Below are 14,108 nucleotides of genomic sequence, written 5' to 3' on the forward strand. Positions count from 1 at the left end.
CATTTAACCAGTCAAGAGTGACTGCCGGCGCAAATTCCCCTTTAGAGATACAGTTGTAGAGCATTCGGTGAACACCGCCAGCATGCCAGGAGAGCTGTGGCTCAGGGAAAGCTTTCATCAGAAGCAACTTTCTCAGTATCTTCTATTTAAAGGACACAAGAATAAATCTTAGTTTGTATTTTTAAGTGGATTTTAACGCTGTTAAGCCAAGATAAGATTGCATTTGAAAACTTTTTTAAACTTGGGAAGAATTAATACATTTAGCTTTTATAGGTTTTTATGCTGATTGTCTACTTCTTGTATTTGACTTATCCCTATACTATCTTCACAGTGGTTTTATATTGGACATTCAAGAGATTGATATTTTTGCAGATTGCAAGTTAGTTTCTTGTCAGATTAATTATACCTGAATAGATGCATGTGAAGCTCAATACTCAGTTTGGTCAAGGTTTTCTGGCCAGCTGGGCACATAACATGTTTTGGGTTGTGTAAAAGGTTTTAAATGATACAATCTTGTTCTGTGAATTTTGCAAGGTAAGCATAAGACTGAGAAGTCTCCCCTGGCTCTCATAACAGCAGTGAGCTCTATTCTGGAGAGATAAGTTTTACTATTTACATTTTGTTCTGGGAGGATTTGGGTGAGGTTTGTTCATAAAGCACTGTCATTAACATCACTTTGCTATTGAACTGGAAATCTCCACAAACACATCCAAAGCTTGTCTCTCTGCTGTGCCCTACTGTGCTTCTGAATGCCTCATTTAGCATCTTTTGAATTATTTGGAATTAAGGGGAGCAGCACTTCGACTAATGCGTTCACATCAAGAGCAGATCTGATGATATCAAATGTTCCTGGATGTTCACGTTCCCGCAGTGGTGCTGTTACCTCGGTGAAACAGTCTTTCAATTGAGACACTGTATAGCAGTGCTAATTTCTTAAGGCTTGCCTTTAACTGTGACTGCTGTAAAACACATCAGACTGGATAGGATGATTTCTGCCAGACAATTATTTCCTCTAAGAATCAACAATTCAGATCTTGTAGCCCCAAAAGCTTAGGGAAGCTGATAAAGAGCCTTTGGATACCTTATCCCATAACTTCTGATCAATGTAAGATCTACCTGTTCTTGCTTGGTAAATGAATAAAGTAATATTTTATTACACTGAGAGTTTTATTACAAGTGCATATAATGTTTTAGTGTCTCCAACCTTGTAGCATTAATTTTTCACCTGTAAATCAGAGTTCTACATGGAATTTAAAGGCCATATAAGCCACATGCCTCTCTTTATCTTACATTTTGGCTATAATTACCCTTAAGAAGTTTCCAAGTTAGAAGGCTGAAAGTTGAAGGTGGGGTGCACATAGGGATATCAAGCATGGTAATGCATACCTTGTTAGTAAAGGTATTTACTTAAAAAGGCCAGGTGGATTACAAGTTGTCCTGTTGCAAAGCTAAAGCAAACAGAGGCGTTTGGACTGCATTGAGAAGTCCATACCAGTGTTCCTACAGAAGCAATAATGAACATTTTGCTCTCTATTCCAGTAATTCCATTAGCTCAGGCACCAGCCACCAGTGTGCTGTTCCAAATATTATTTTATGCATTCTTGGGCTTAATGCTTATAAGCAGGTGGTTGTCAGGGTTAAGCAGATGGGTGATTATCTATTTCTGTGCAGTTTCTGATCAGGGAAGCACAGTCTTTAGGAAACTGTAGGTTCAAATGTGTTAAAATTAAGTATACTCAAGTGCTGAGTATTTCCCTCCCTGGATGGAGTTTACAAATATTTTTTGTTTGTTACTGTCTTGTGCTTGTTATAGGCCAGAAAAATAACAAAGAGTGTGTGTCTGTAGACTCCTAAATCTTTTGGATAGGTGAAGGATTAAGAGGTATTATTAACCACTAGACTGCAGTGGACAAAGGATCATCTGCTACACTGCAGATTCAGCTTACTCTCTTCTGCCTATGCTTTCAAAAGAGGGCAATGGATGACCTTCATACCCTGTGATTTTATTGTTTCTTAATATCTTCTGTGCAATTTTATTTATTAAATCTTTATATTGTGTTTGTGAGCCTACATAGATAAGTCTCATCCTTGGAGGAGGGAGAAATGGATTTGCCACCATTATTCCTTTTATTCAGTTTTGATCAATAAGTCTTGCAGGTGGCCTAATGGCTTATTTAAACTAGTGAGCTTGTGCTCATGCCTAGTTTGAAGCACGCAGATAGGGTTGCCTAATAACATTCATGAAAGACACTGTTTCCTCTTGTAGAATTCGAGCATTACACTCAAGAGATCACTTTTAAAACTTGTTTTATCCTAACTATATATGCTATAATTGAATTGAATAATTTTTTTCTAGGACATCTGGAGAGAAACCTATTGGTTCATAGAAAAAGCTAACTGCCATCTCAGGATCATATTCTGTTACAAAATGGAGTTAATAGTGTAAGGAGCAAATATTGTCATTATAGTATCTATTTTCAGCAAACACATTATAACAGGAACACACAAGTATACAGAAAGCATAGATATTTAAGTTTCTCCTGCAACAGTTGTAGGTAGCTAATTTTTTTTCTGCCAGGGTTTTCCTTATCACCCCAGGAAAGGTGGTGACTATTTAAAATTCCTTGGACTTTTGTGCTGGCCCACACCTTGTGTGTGCATGTGCAATTATCTCTGTTCTGCTTGTTCCCATTTAACGTTTCCAGTGCAAAGCTTTTGTTGACTGAGCTGTTTGTTTCTAAATCACAAGTATATTTTTAGAAAGAAAACAGACTTTCTGTACTATCTGTGTCACCATGGACTTCTGATCTCTCTCCTATTGCCGTGTAAATTGTTAATGAGCTGGGCCCCACTGTCCAAGTTCTACCAGAAGAAAGTGTAAGGAAATAATTCTGCTAACTGGAGTTACTCTTTATTGAAATGCTAGGTTGGTGCAAGAAATCCATTTCATTAGACAAAAAAAAAAAAAAAAAAAAAAAAAAAAAAAAAAAAAAAAAAAAAAAAAAGTAAATGATATGATGGCAATGAGGTCATAATTTGACAGAAAGGAAGATCTGAAACTGGAAAAATCAAGCCTGGGAGCTGAGTGTGAGGAAAAACCTGTCAATGTGATAAGGAAGTGTATTTCAGTTCTGTGGAATATCTTTCTTGAAAGTCTTTTTTTATCAGTAGTTGTTTAGACATTGAAGACATTTAGGTTTAATCAGTATGAAATAAACCTTGGCTGCTCCTTCATTTCTGGGCTTCTGCACACCGAGGCTTTGGTTGCTATTACAGTACAGGTGCACATGGTGAGTCTGGACCAACCACTGCAGAAAAATGTGTCCAGTTCCATATGTACCTGTGGCAAAGGCCTGTGCCTAGGAGATCTGCCTACTGATTTTATTGTCTTTATTGCATCATGGTGTTGCATAGTCTTACTTTTGATAGAAAAAGTGATCTTAAGCATTGGCTACAATTTTGATTTAAAGTCTTTGCAGATTTTTAAGGTAATGAATGTGATGATCTAGATGTAAACTGTTGAGCTCAAAGCAAATTATAAAAGCTTGAACCATATTTGCTCATTTTCCAATGTTACTTGCTATAGATAGTAAAGAGATGTTACAGAAATAATCCTAGTGTATTGTGCTCAGTTTTGTTATGTTGAGTTAGCACGAAGGGAGAAATAACTGCTTTTGTGGCCTTTTTCTTTGAGTTTGAAATGTGAGCTGTATGCCAGGAGAGAAAAAGTAACAGTATGTGAAAGAATGATCCAAATTGCTTGTTAAGGTCTGTCCTTATTACTGTTAACCTGTATATAAAAAGCCAGCTGGTAGACTTTGTTTTTTAAGTAAAATTGTTCTCAGATAATAATTTCTAATGTTCTTACTTCAGGTTTTTGACCCTACATTTGCTTGTTCCTCTACAAACAGCAGTACTCCAAATAAGCATTCTGCTGTTTATAATGTCTGAAATTTATTAATGAATCATCTTTGAATTTGCCTTGAAATACTTAAGTATATTTTAGAAAGTTTTCGTTTTTTAGTGCTGTGATTGAATTCTTCAAGGCAATTTCAGTACATATTTTTATAGACATATCTACCAAAAAAAAAATGTCCTGGTTTCAGCTTCCCTTAAACAATAAGTGGATATCTTTGTAGTTGAAATTTACTATAAAACATTTCTTATGTCTTCTATAGTATTTTCATGCTAAAATTATATGGATTTTCTATCCTTGTAGTTCTGCTGTTACATTAAAATGATGCAAGCCTGGTATAATTGCTATTGTAAAACCATTGTCTGACCTTTATTTTAGAAGAATTGTCTTGTTAGGAGCAGAACTAAATGTAACTATGCAGCTGCAGGAAACAATGGTTGTTCTACCTTGTAATTGTACACTACAATCAATAAACAGGATGTCAGTTCAAGCTTCAGGATTAGAACCCCTCACAGAATAAGAAAACATTAGTAAATGCTTTCTGGCTAAGCTTATTAGAAATGCCATGGTTGGTGTGAGTTGTACTGCCAGCACACTTTAGCATCAGGTTATCCAAACCTCCTGTGGGCAAGTCTGAGAAATGTTACTTGAAGGTAATTTCCAAGACTTTGTTCTCCTTTCCTGATTAAAGCAGTTTGTTTTGAAATCAACAGAGACTTATAGTGTGCCTCTGAGAGAAGTAGCTGGCCTGTAAATTAAAGCTCCCATTGCTTTTGTCACTAAAGCTGTTTGGAGGTTGTTTCTGTGGTGTTGAGAGACTGTCACCATCATGCTTGAATAAGTGCAGGAGTCAGTCAAGCTCAGCCAGAAGGAACTGCATAGTAAACTGACTGGAGTTCCAAATTACCAGGCTATCATGAGTAACATGTGGTTACAAATGATTCAAAAGTTTTCTTTCAACCTCTGAAAGTTTTAAAACTCGAAAAGAAGCTCCATATGTGAACATACATCTGTAACAACTTAGGAAAAGTTCAAGAGAAAATTTATTTTCATACTTTTTTTGTTAAAATTTACACTTTTAAAAATAGTTACAGAGGTTAAGAGGACTGAAAATGCAAATGAAAGAGAAAGATGAGGTAGAGTCAGCAAAGAAGGACAAAGGGGAAATGAGCTAAAGTTCAGTAAAAAATGTAAGGTAATCCTTGAAAAAGCACTGAAAAGTTAAGTAGAAATAGGCAGAGTGCATGGAGGATGACTTGTAGCTGTGCATTCAAAAAAATTGTCTGGTTAGTTCGAGGAAAACTGAGTGACATCCTCTTACCTGAAGCCACAAGTTACTAATAACAGATCTATTTTCCTCTGTTCTCTGCCAACTGGAACATCAGTTCTCCCTCCAGACACTTGTATGTAGTTTTCTCTGCAGAGAGGAAACAGGGAACTGCTTACTTGGATAACAGCTTTCTTGAGGGCATTTGCCAGTATGACACTTGTTTGATCTTTTGAGTCTCTATTTGGACTTGTCTGAAGCAGGAAAAAAGCAAGCATACCTATTTTATCTTCTCTTACAGGGAAAAAAAAAAAAAAGAACAGGAGACTAAAGATGTATTCAGTCCTGCTTTTCTCTCAGAATTGCAAACCTAGGTGTTTGCATCTACACAGGAAGTGTGCCCCATCATGGCAAATCCCACATACAATTCATTGATGTGTTGGAAAGCCAGTGGGATTTCATCTGCAAAACCAATGTTTTTGGTATGAATTTGACCAGCTGTGCAGAGCACTGGAAGTGCAGAAAGCCTGTGCTGTGCAGGAAGCTGACGCTTACTCTGCTGTGCAGCACAATGAGAAATCTCCCAGCTTTGGCATGTGATACCAAGTCACTGGACTAGAGAGCCTTGTGGGGCAAGGCCACCTTGCCCTAAAATAAGCTGGTGTTTCTGCACTAACACGGTTTGGATGTTACATCATTTGTATATATAAATATAATCTCAGCTGTTTCACAGTATTCATCCTGTAGCCTATTTCTCATTCTTGGATGACAGCTGGCTCCTTTTGAGATCAGGGATGTACTATGTTGCTATTCTCCTTTCTACTGCTGGAATTAAAAAGGGTTGTTAAAAGGCTTTGCTACCTCAACATTTTAAGTGGTAAAAATATTTGTCTAAATGTTTATTACAGACCTACAGAAAGCAGGCTGAAAATGTGGGGGGAAGAGAACCACTAAGTTTCAAAGTCAGACTCTGCTTTTGAGGTCAAGGCTTTGTGCAGTTATCTCTAAGTGTAAATCCTACCCCTCCTTCTTTGATTTCTCCTTTATTGGAATAACTTTTATGCTTCTGGAAAAAAATATTCCCTAAAAGCAACTGAGTAGGAGTTTGTGATCACTTTGAAGCCAATTTCAAAAATTTTCTTACAAAATTTCTGCAGTGTGGTATTCCATCCATTTTACTAGGGAAAACTAGGCTTGCTTCAATTACTCCTAAAAGGGAAGTTACCAGATCCTGGAGGACTGTTTGTAACTGCAGTACTTCAGTAAGTTTTCCAGAGGAATACAAGAGAAATAGTTACAGCAGTTACTCTTGTAGTACAATGTTATTGTACTACAATACCCTGTAAAGCTTTCACAATAATTTGAACAGAGTCGTCTCTTCATATTTTATGTACTCTTAATTCCCACAGAAAAAAATTAAAAATCAAACAACTAAAACCCCAAATGAGAAACAGAGGCCTTGTCCCTCCTGGTAAACATAGTGTGCTTCTCCTGAACCATCTCTGAGGAGGGACTGTCAGAACGTTGCACTGAACTCTGCAGTTCATGGAGTATAAGTGCCACTCAGATTAGAAGGAACCTGGGGAGCTTGTCTAGACTGGTCTAGTCCAGTCTCTGGCTCAAAGCAGGGTCAGGCTGTGAGTTCTGAGTACCTTACGTGGGTCTTTATCCCATGGAACTTCATAAAGGGCAGAGCTTGTCTGGAAAACCTATTCTACTGCTTGGCCCTCCTCACAACCAAAAAGGCTTTTCTTGGGTTGTGTCAGAATCTGCTCTGCTTTATGTGAAGACTACTACCTTTTGACCTCCTGCTGTGTAGGCGGTCTGCAAAGAACTTTATTCAGTTGTTTAAAAACAATCAAATGTCACTGAGCCTTATTCAGTCATTTTACTTTGCAGGCATTGGATGTCCTTCCTACCCCATGGCAGTCTTTTTTTTTTTTTTTTTTTTTTTTTTTTTTTTTTTCCTCCATTTTGAACAGACACTGTCCTAACTCATCCTAACAGAATATTTCATCTTATTTCCTGACCCTCTTGGTGGCCTGCATACTGCAACAAGGGTAGTTGCTAGAGATGGGCTGTTTCCTTAAGTAAGCCTGCTGGGAGGTAAGATAGGAGGAATTTCCAATTCCTTTTATGAAGACTTAGTAATCGCTCTCATTTCTGTAAGAAGAGAGCTGTAGGATTCCAGGTCTCCCTCCAATGTTTGGTTTATTGTCATTTATGTTACCTTGTTTGTTGAATAAAGCCCACTTCCGTTTGAAGTCCCTGACTCTGCTTGAAGTGGGATTTTTGACTGTCCCTGAAAAGCCTTTGTGGCTCCGGTCTGAGGGGCAGCTGTGAGACCATCAAGGCACAGTCTATCCAGAGCCTGAGCTAGAGTTATGACTGCAAAATAACAAAACGCAATTCAGATGGGAGCTGTCATATCCCTACTGTGTCAGTGGAGTTGAAAGGACATAACCAAGTAGGGAAAAGCAGCAGCTAAAGACAAACCTAAGTTTTCATCTTCAGTGCTTCTGAGACCCTTGAGGCTCTTCCTGGCAAAGGTGAGTCGTGGTGGTTTTGTGTTTGAGGGAGAAAAAAATCTGTGCCCTGGAACTAAGTCCTCCTGTGTGACAGGGCTGCTCCTGCTGGGATGTCTCAGCTAAGCAAGATGTTCGTGCTTCAGGGAGAGGCAGGTGCTCTGCAGGTCTGGCATGGTGGTGAGGGCATGGGAAAGTGCACCTTATCCCAGACTTAACCTGGCAATACGCCCTGGGTAGTCAAACAAAAATGCCTCAACGCCTGGCGATGGGTTTGGAGACTTTTTGGTGTGGAATTGTTGAGTTATAATATTCATATAGTAAGTGCACTGGGGCTTGTGACTGATTTACATGACGATTGTCTGGGGTTTCTCCTTTCCTCTTGATAAACAGTACAGATTGCTTGTGGGCTTACGGAATTATGAATTTTTTTGCCCTCCTACGCCTCGCTAGTTCTTTTTCCCGTTGTCTTTTCTCAAGCCCGCACGCTGTTCCCAGTTTCGCTGGCGGGCCTTGCTGCGGGGACAGGGAACCTCAGCGGGCCGGGCGTGAGGAGGCGAACGGTTCGGGGATCCGGAAACGGTGAAAGCGGCGTCCCAAGGGCTCCTGGATGTGCCCCCCGGTGACGAAAGGCAGCGGCCTTTACCACGTCGTTCCCGTAACCCTTTCCTTCCCGCCCGCCCCAGGAGGAGGAGGAGGAGGAGAGCGGGCGGGGCTGCCGCGGCGCCATCCCGGCAGCGCGCGGCCGGCGGTGCCGGCGCTGCCCGGCAGGGGGCGCTGTAGCCGCCTGCGCCGCTCCGGCGCTGCACTGCGAGGAGCCCCCGCGCGTCCGCCATATTGGCGTCCGCGCCGCAGCCGCCGCGCGTTGTTCCTCCATCTCCTGCCGGCGCGGCCGCCCGGAGCCCAGCGCGGGAGGGAGGGAAGGAGGGAGGGAAGGGAACGCCGGCGCCGCCGGGCGGGGAGCGGGGCGAGGAGGAGACGGAAACGAGCGGGGCCCGCGTCCCCCCGCGCCCGCCCCCTGCGCCACCCGCCATGGAGAGGAGGCCGGGCGGCCCCTGAGCGAGCAGCGCACGCACGCACGGACCGAGACTTGCCCCCGCCCGGCCCGGCCCGGCAGCCATCAGCGGAGAGAAGCCGCCCGGCTCCCGCCTCCGCCGCGACATGGAGGCTGTGAAAGCCTTTAACAGCGAGGTGTGTAACCCCCCCTCCGGCGGCCTCCCCTTCTCGGGGCCGGGGAGCGGGCGGGGCCCCGCGGCCCGGCGCCTTCCCTGCCCCCTCCTCGCAGCGGGGAGGTTGGGGGCGCTCCGGGGGGCCCCGGGGTGCGGGAGTGCTCCCGCAGGCCGGCCCGGGGCTCCCCCCCGCATCGGGCGGGAAAGGGCCCTTGTCGCCGACCCTGGGAAGCGGGAGGGTGGAGAGGGTAATGGAGACGTCCCCTTCCCCCAGCTTCTTCCGCCGTGAGGCTGGGGGCGGCTGAAGGGGAAGAATAGATCTGGCGGCGGGCTGGAGGAAGAGGAGGACGCGTGAGGAGGCCGAGGAAGAGGAGGAGAAAGAGCCTCCCTGCGCCCGGCCTGCGGTGGGGCGGGTGATGCCCGGCCAACTTCACGCAGCGGCAGAGGAGGCTGCGCTGGGCGGCGGGGGGGTCCAGGCTGGCGGGCACGGGGACTGTGCCCTTCCTCGCCTTCCCTCGTCTCTCCTGCCGCCCTCTTCCTCCTCGCTAATTACGTGTGTATCCGAACCCCGCCAGCGCGCACTTTCAACACTCCGTGCACGCACCTAAGCTTTAAATCGGGGGAAAGGAATACAAAGGCATTGGAGATTCGTCTCCGTGTTTGAGAGTAGTATATTCACAGTGGTCAGGATGGAAGCAGACATTCCCTACATGCTGCACAGAGCTCAGATCCTCCACTGTGCAGAGAGTGGGCTACGGCACCCAAGAACACACACATACATATAAGCTGAGGTGTTCCTACTGCACCTGGCGTCTCTTTTGTGCTGAGAGCTAATGTTTATTTTGTTGCAAGATGGTTCTTGTGTCAACTCTGCTTTGTTACCCTCATTGTGAGAGTATCATTTGTATTTTGAAGTTTATGTACGAGCCAGAAAAACAAATACATATTTTTCTTAGAAGTCCTACATTTTACAATGTAGTTTTTAACTTATATTGACCCTAGAAAGTATCAGCTCTCGTTACAATGTATACTTCTACAGACTGCTAACCTATTGACGCTCGCAGTTGCCTTCTCGCTAGCCCCAGCAGGGATGTGGTACGGTTTTAATGGTTGTAAGTAATGCCTTTTCATTTGACCTGTGGTGGAACAGTGTGGCAACCATGTTGTTGTTTCTACAAGCACAGTAAGATACATTTTTAAAACGAGCAGGTACTCTCCAGTAACTTGGGAACAGTTGTAGAGCTCTAGTGGATGTGCAGTTCCAAGTGTTGCACTTTATGCAATTTGAATTCTTAAGTAGAAAAAAGAATATTGTGGCCACTAGAAGAAAAATAAACACTATAAACTTTTATTCCTATTATTTGATTGTCATATGTGGTGTATTGTTATGTAGGGAAAAGGAAGAATCTGGTCACAAGAGCAGAAGAACATAAGTTGTTCAGAACATTTTCCTTCTATATACCTGTCACTAGGAGCAGAAGTTGTCCTCTCCATGTTGAAAAACAGCTTCTGATTTACTTGCTGAGCACTCAGATATAAGTACTGTAAAAATTAGTGTGAGACTTAAGGTGGCAGCTGTGATGAAGAAGAGAGCTTTAGATTATACCTTAAATTTTCTAAATGCTTAAAAACTGGTAGACAGGAGGTTGTTGGGAAAGAAAATGCAGAAGATCCAACAGTGTCATTTTAACCAACTTATCTGCTGTGGTATAAATAGCCAGCATCTCTGATTTAGCCTCTGTCTGTATTTGGATGCTGGACTACAATGATGGGAAGGTTTTAAAGATGCCATGACAAAAAAACCTGATCCTGGAAGTAAATGGTACCAGACTTATGCTGCAGTTAAAGAATCTCAAGTGTCATTGTTAGCCACTCTTAACAAATCTGTACCCAGTGCAGAACTGAACTTTAATTTAACTTTCAGTCATTTTCTCTAGTTGAACTCACCCACACACACTTTGCAATTTAGAACTGTGAAATGATCACTAAATATTTGAATTAGCTAAAGTGTATGAGTCAATAAATTGCTGTTCCTGAATGGTTTTGATTAATTTACAAAATATTGGTACTGCATTTGTAAAATCCTGTTCTTTGTTGATATTATGTTTTAAGGTCACATTAAGCTCCAGAACTGACATCTGAGTACTGTTTTAGAGGTTTTTGGCTTAAAACAGATGTAAATTAAGTTTAGCAGCAGATGAAACAGAATAAATTGTAGAAAAACTTTTACCATACTTTCTCTGATGCAGTTTGCATTCAGTTAATAATTTTACAACAGTTTATGTAGCTTACTGGTGAGAACCAGATGACACTTTAGAAGGAACATTCCAATACATTTAAACACTCAAGTCTGCAGGTTGGGTACTTCTGGGGTTGGTTTTTTTAAAGGAAGGAGTTGTGTTAGGATTCTTCAGTTAAGCAAAAATAAAGGCAGCCATCCATCTAGGGAGTATGGCTAACTCCAGAATTCTATGTGAGCTGAGCAATATCTTGTATTGTAACTATCCTATGTGGCAGTCAGGATTGAAGTGCTTAAAATAGGCTTGTCATTGATTTGATTAGGAAGAAGAATTTCCAGTTTATTTGAACAGTAACTACTGGAAATAATGGCAGCTATTGCAGAAAGCTGTTCAGTGTCTGGTGATGATATGTAGCGCTGTCTGTGCTTTACCTAGTTGTATATATAAAATTAACCCTAACATTTCAAGTCTTGGGAAAGGTAAATTTAAAGCAGAGAAATAATCAAGCTCCTAAATAAAACATGCTCCATATTGTTTTCATGTAATGGTTGACATTTTCCTATTTGATTAAAACTGCTTGGCAACTGAAAATTGGAATAATGTACAACTGACTTAGCATAGTATTGAGATAATTGGCAATATTTTGTACCACAGAGTTTATAATTTGCTACAGTTGGCACCATGAAGGCTTACCACTGCAGGGCTGTTTTCTTCCAGGCCTCAGTTCAGGCCCTGAGTTTTTTCAGAAAAGCACAAAATCAGATTCAAGAACAGGTCTTGACAGAAGAAAATTACTCAAGTGTTTCAAATTCTCTGTATGTTCTCTAAAATGTATTTTGTTAAAGAGGAATTGAAATGGACTAGAGGCAAGCATGTGTATCCTCACAGTTCCAGTGCTCAGATGACAAAGATTTAATTGCAGATGTATGTAATTAAAATTCATTATTTGTTACATAGTCAGCTCAGTGTTAAAGTTCTGCTGTCATCATCAACTCTGCTGGCTATTGTCACATTGCTTTTAGGTACTGTACTTGAAGTTGGTTTTGAGTGCTATACTCCAGAGTTTTCTTGCAATACTTGTCCTTTTTGCAGTGGCAGGCCAAATTATTTTTCTCTTTGTAATGTGAAGACTGTATGGAAAAAGAAGACCGATGGATGTTTTAATTCTAAAACACATTTAATTATTTTAAAATCTCTTTCTATGTTAACATGTAGAATAAATGTAAATAGTTTTACAGTCACATAGATAGTCACAGGATTGTAATTTATTTTAGGGGGAACGGAGATTGCAAATTAATTTTTAAGTACAATGCAAATGGAATATTTGAATTTATGCTTTGTTTAGCCATATTAACTGCATCTGTAAGAATTAAATAATAGGAATCTTGAAAAGAGTGAATTCAGCTTAGATATTTATTTCTTTAAAAATTGAAATTGTAATTCACTGTTCAGTTTCAATTAAACAGCATTTCTAATTATTTAAAGTTAATATCTTTATTCACATACAGGCACACATTTCTTAATGTATGAAGTTCATCAAGTCTTGCTGTTCATGATGTTTACTGATATTTTTGGGTTTGCGTTCTCTTCAAAAACAAAGCAAAAATATCTCCCGCATAAACTATGCATGCTTTGGTCAAATAATTAAGTATTGTTTTTATTTTGAGTTGCTGAGATTGGTACTTGCATCTTTGATTTACAGCCATTTAGAAGGTTAGTAATGGTTAAACCTACTCGGGAGAGTTAGATAGCATACCTAGATTTGGAATTTACATTGTTTAATCCAGTGCACAATAGTTGTTATCGTCCAGTGCCACAAATTTCAGCTGTATTCGTATTTGTCAGGCAATGCAGTATATTGTGACATTGGAGAGGCAGTTGGGAAAAGGACAATTGTGTATTTTAAAAAAGGTAAAATAGAATAAGGCAAAGCTGGTCCCTTGAAACTCAGGAACAAGAAAGTCATGTGTCTGCTGATTCCTTGCAGAAATACCTTGTTCTCTTGAGCATGTCTTGTATGAAAAGCTCAATTTCTCTTGTCTGTACAGTGGTGCTGATACTTTCATGTACAAGGGAATGGAATAGAAAACTAACTGTCATCACAGAGACTTGGAATATTCAACATCTTAAAGTGGGATGCACATAAAGTGCTGTAAGGTTAAGATAGTGATTACTGTTTGTTTAAAGAGTGATGTCATTTCCTGTGCCTTTTCTCTTCTAGAGTGTGAGAGTCATAATTAAAACTTCTGCAGCATTGCTAGGTTGGTGTTCAGCTGTTATTGGCAGTGAAAATGGTTGTCTTTGCATAGTTCGTCATAGAGTACACTGAGCTTTTGGTGTGCATAATGTTTTTGAGAGTCAAATAAGATGGTACATAAAGTGGCTATGGATGCTTTTGGATTCACTTGTCATTCTGAAATTGATCAGTGGTAGAGACATAGCAGATGCTGATAATTTACTGCTAATGCTGTTGTCTCTATACTTCATTTGCACTTCATTTTATGTTGGCCACCTTTATCATGACAATTTTTGGAAAGTATATTTTAAGGGTCAGTGAGGAACAGTTCAGTGGTCTACATTTCAGAAGTGTGACCCTTGGAAATGACCCACATTTTAAATACCGAGTATTGGAGTATGGCTGCATAAAAGTACAGAAGGCTAAACTAAATATTCTATTTCAGACTGCTTTATTTAAATGGACTATTCTAAGTCAATGAGGCAAGTTTTTCATGAAAGAATGCCAGTTGACACTAAAAAAAGCTAAATGGTATGGCTCACAAAGATGCTAAATGGAGATTGATGCTGAATAGCTGGGGAAAGTGGAGGAAAAAAAGGATACTTTATAAAATGAGCAGCCACAGTTTTGATTAGTGGAAGTAGATACTAGCAGTTATGTTAAGGAGCAGGGAAAAGACACATAAGCTACTTCCTGTCAAGGTATTTTCCTTGGATTCTGCTGCATGTTTCATATTGGCCAAAGCACCTGAAACA

General features: G+C 40.8%; 1 protein-coding gene across 5 annotated transcripts in view; it reads left to right on the forward strand.

Annotated features, from left to right (window-relative positions):
* SCAF8 (SR-related CTD associated factor 8) overlaps window positions 1-14,108 on the forward strand; it is a 98,872-nt gene that overhangs the window by 1,153 nt on the left and 83,611 nt on the right. For 3 of the 5 annotated variants that reach the window (XM_063390147.1, XM_063390146.1, XM_063390149.1), the window contains exon 1: window positions 8,726-8,899. The exons of the other annotated variants lie outside the window; for them this stretch is intronic. In XM_063390147.1, coding sequence (XP_063246217.1) covers window positions 8,870-8,899 — 30 coding nt within the window. In that variant the 5' untranslated portion in view covers window positions 8,726-8,869. Of the gene's footprint in view, window positions 1-8,725; window positions 8,900-14,108 lie in introns of those variants that run through there. 5 annotated transcript variants of the gene reach the window in all.

This window comes from Prinia subflava, chromosome 2 (assembly GCF_021018805.1).
Source record: "Prinia subflava isolate CZ2003 ecotype Zambia chromosome 2, Cam_Psub_1.2, whole genome shotgun sequence".
In the NCBI taxonomy this organism is placed as follows: domain Eukaryota; kingdom Metazoa; phylum Chordata; class Aves; order Passeriformes; family Cisticolidae; genus Prinia; species Prinia subflava.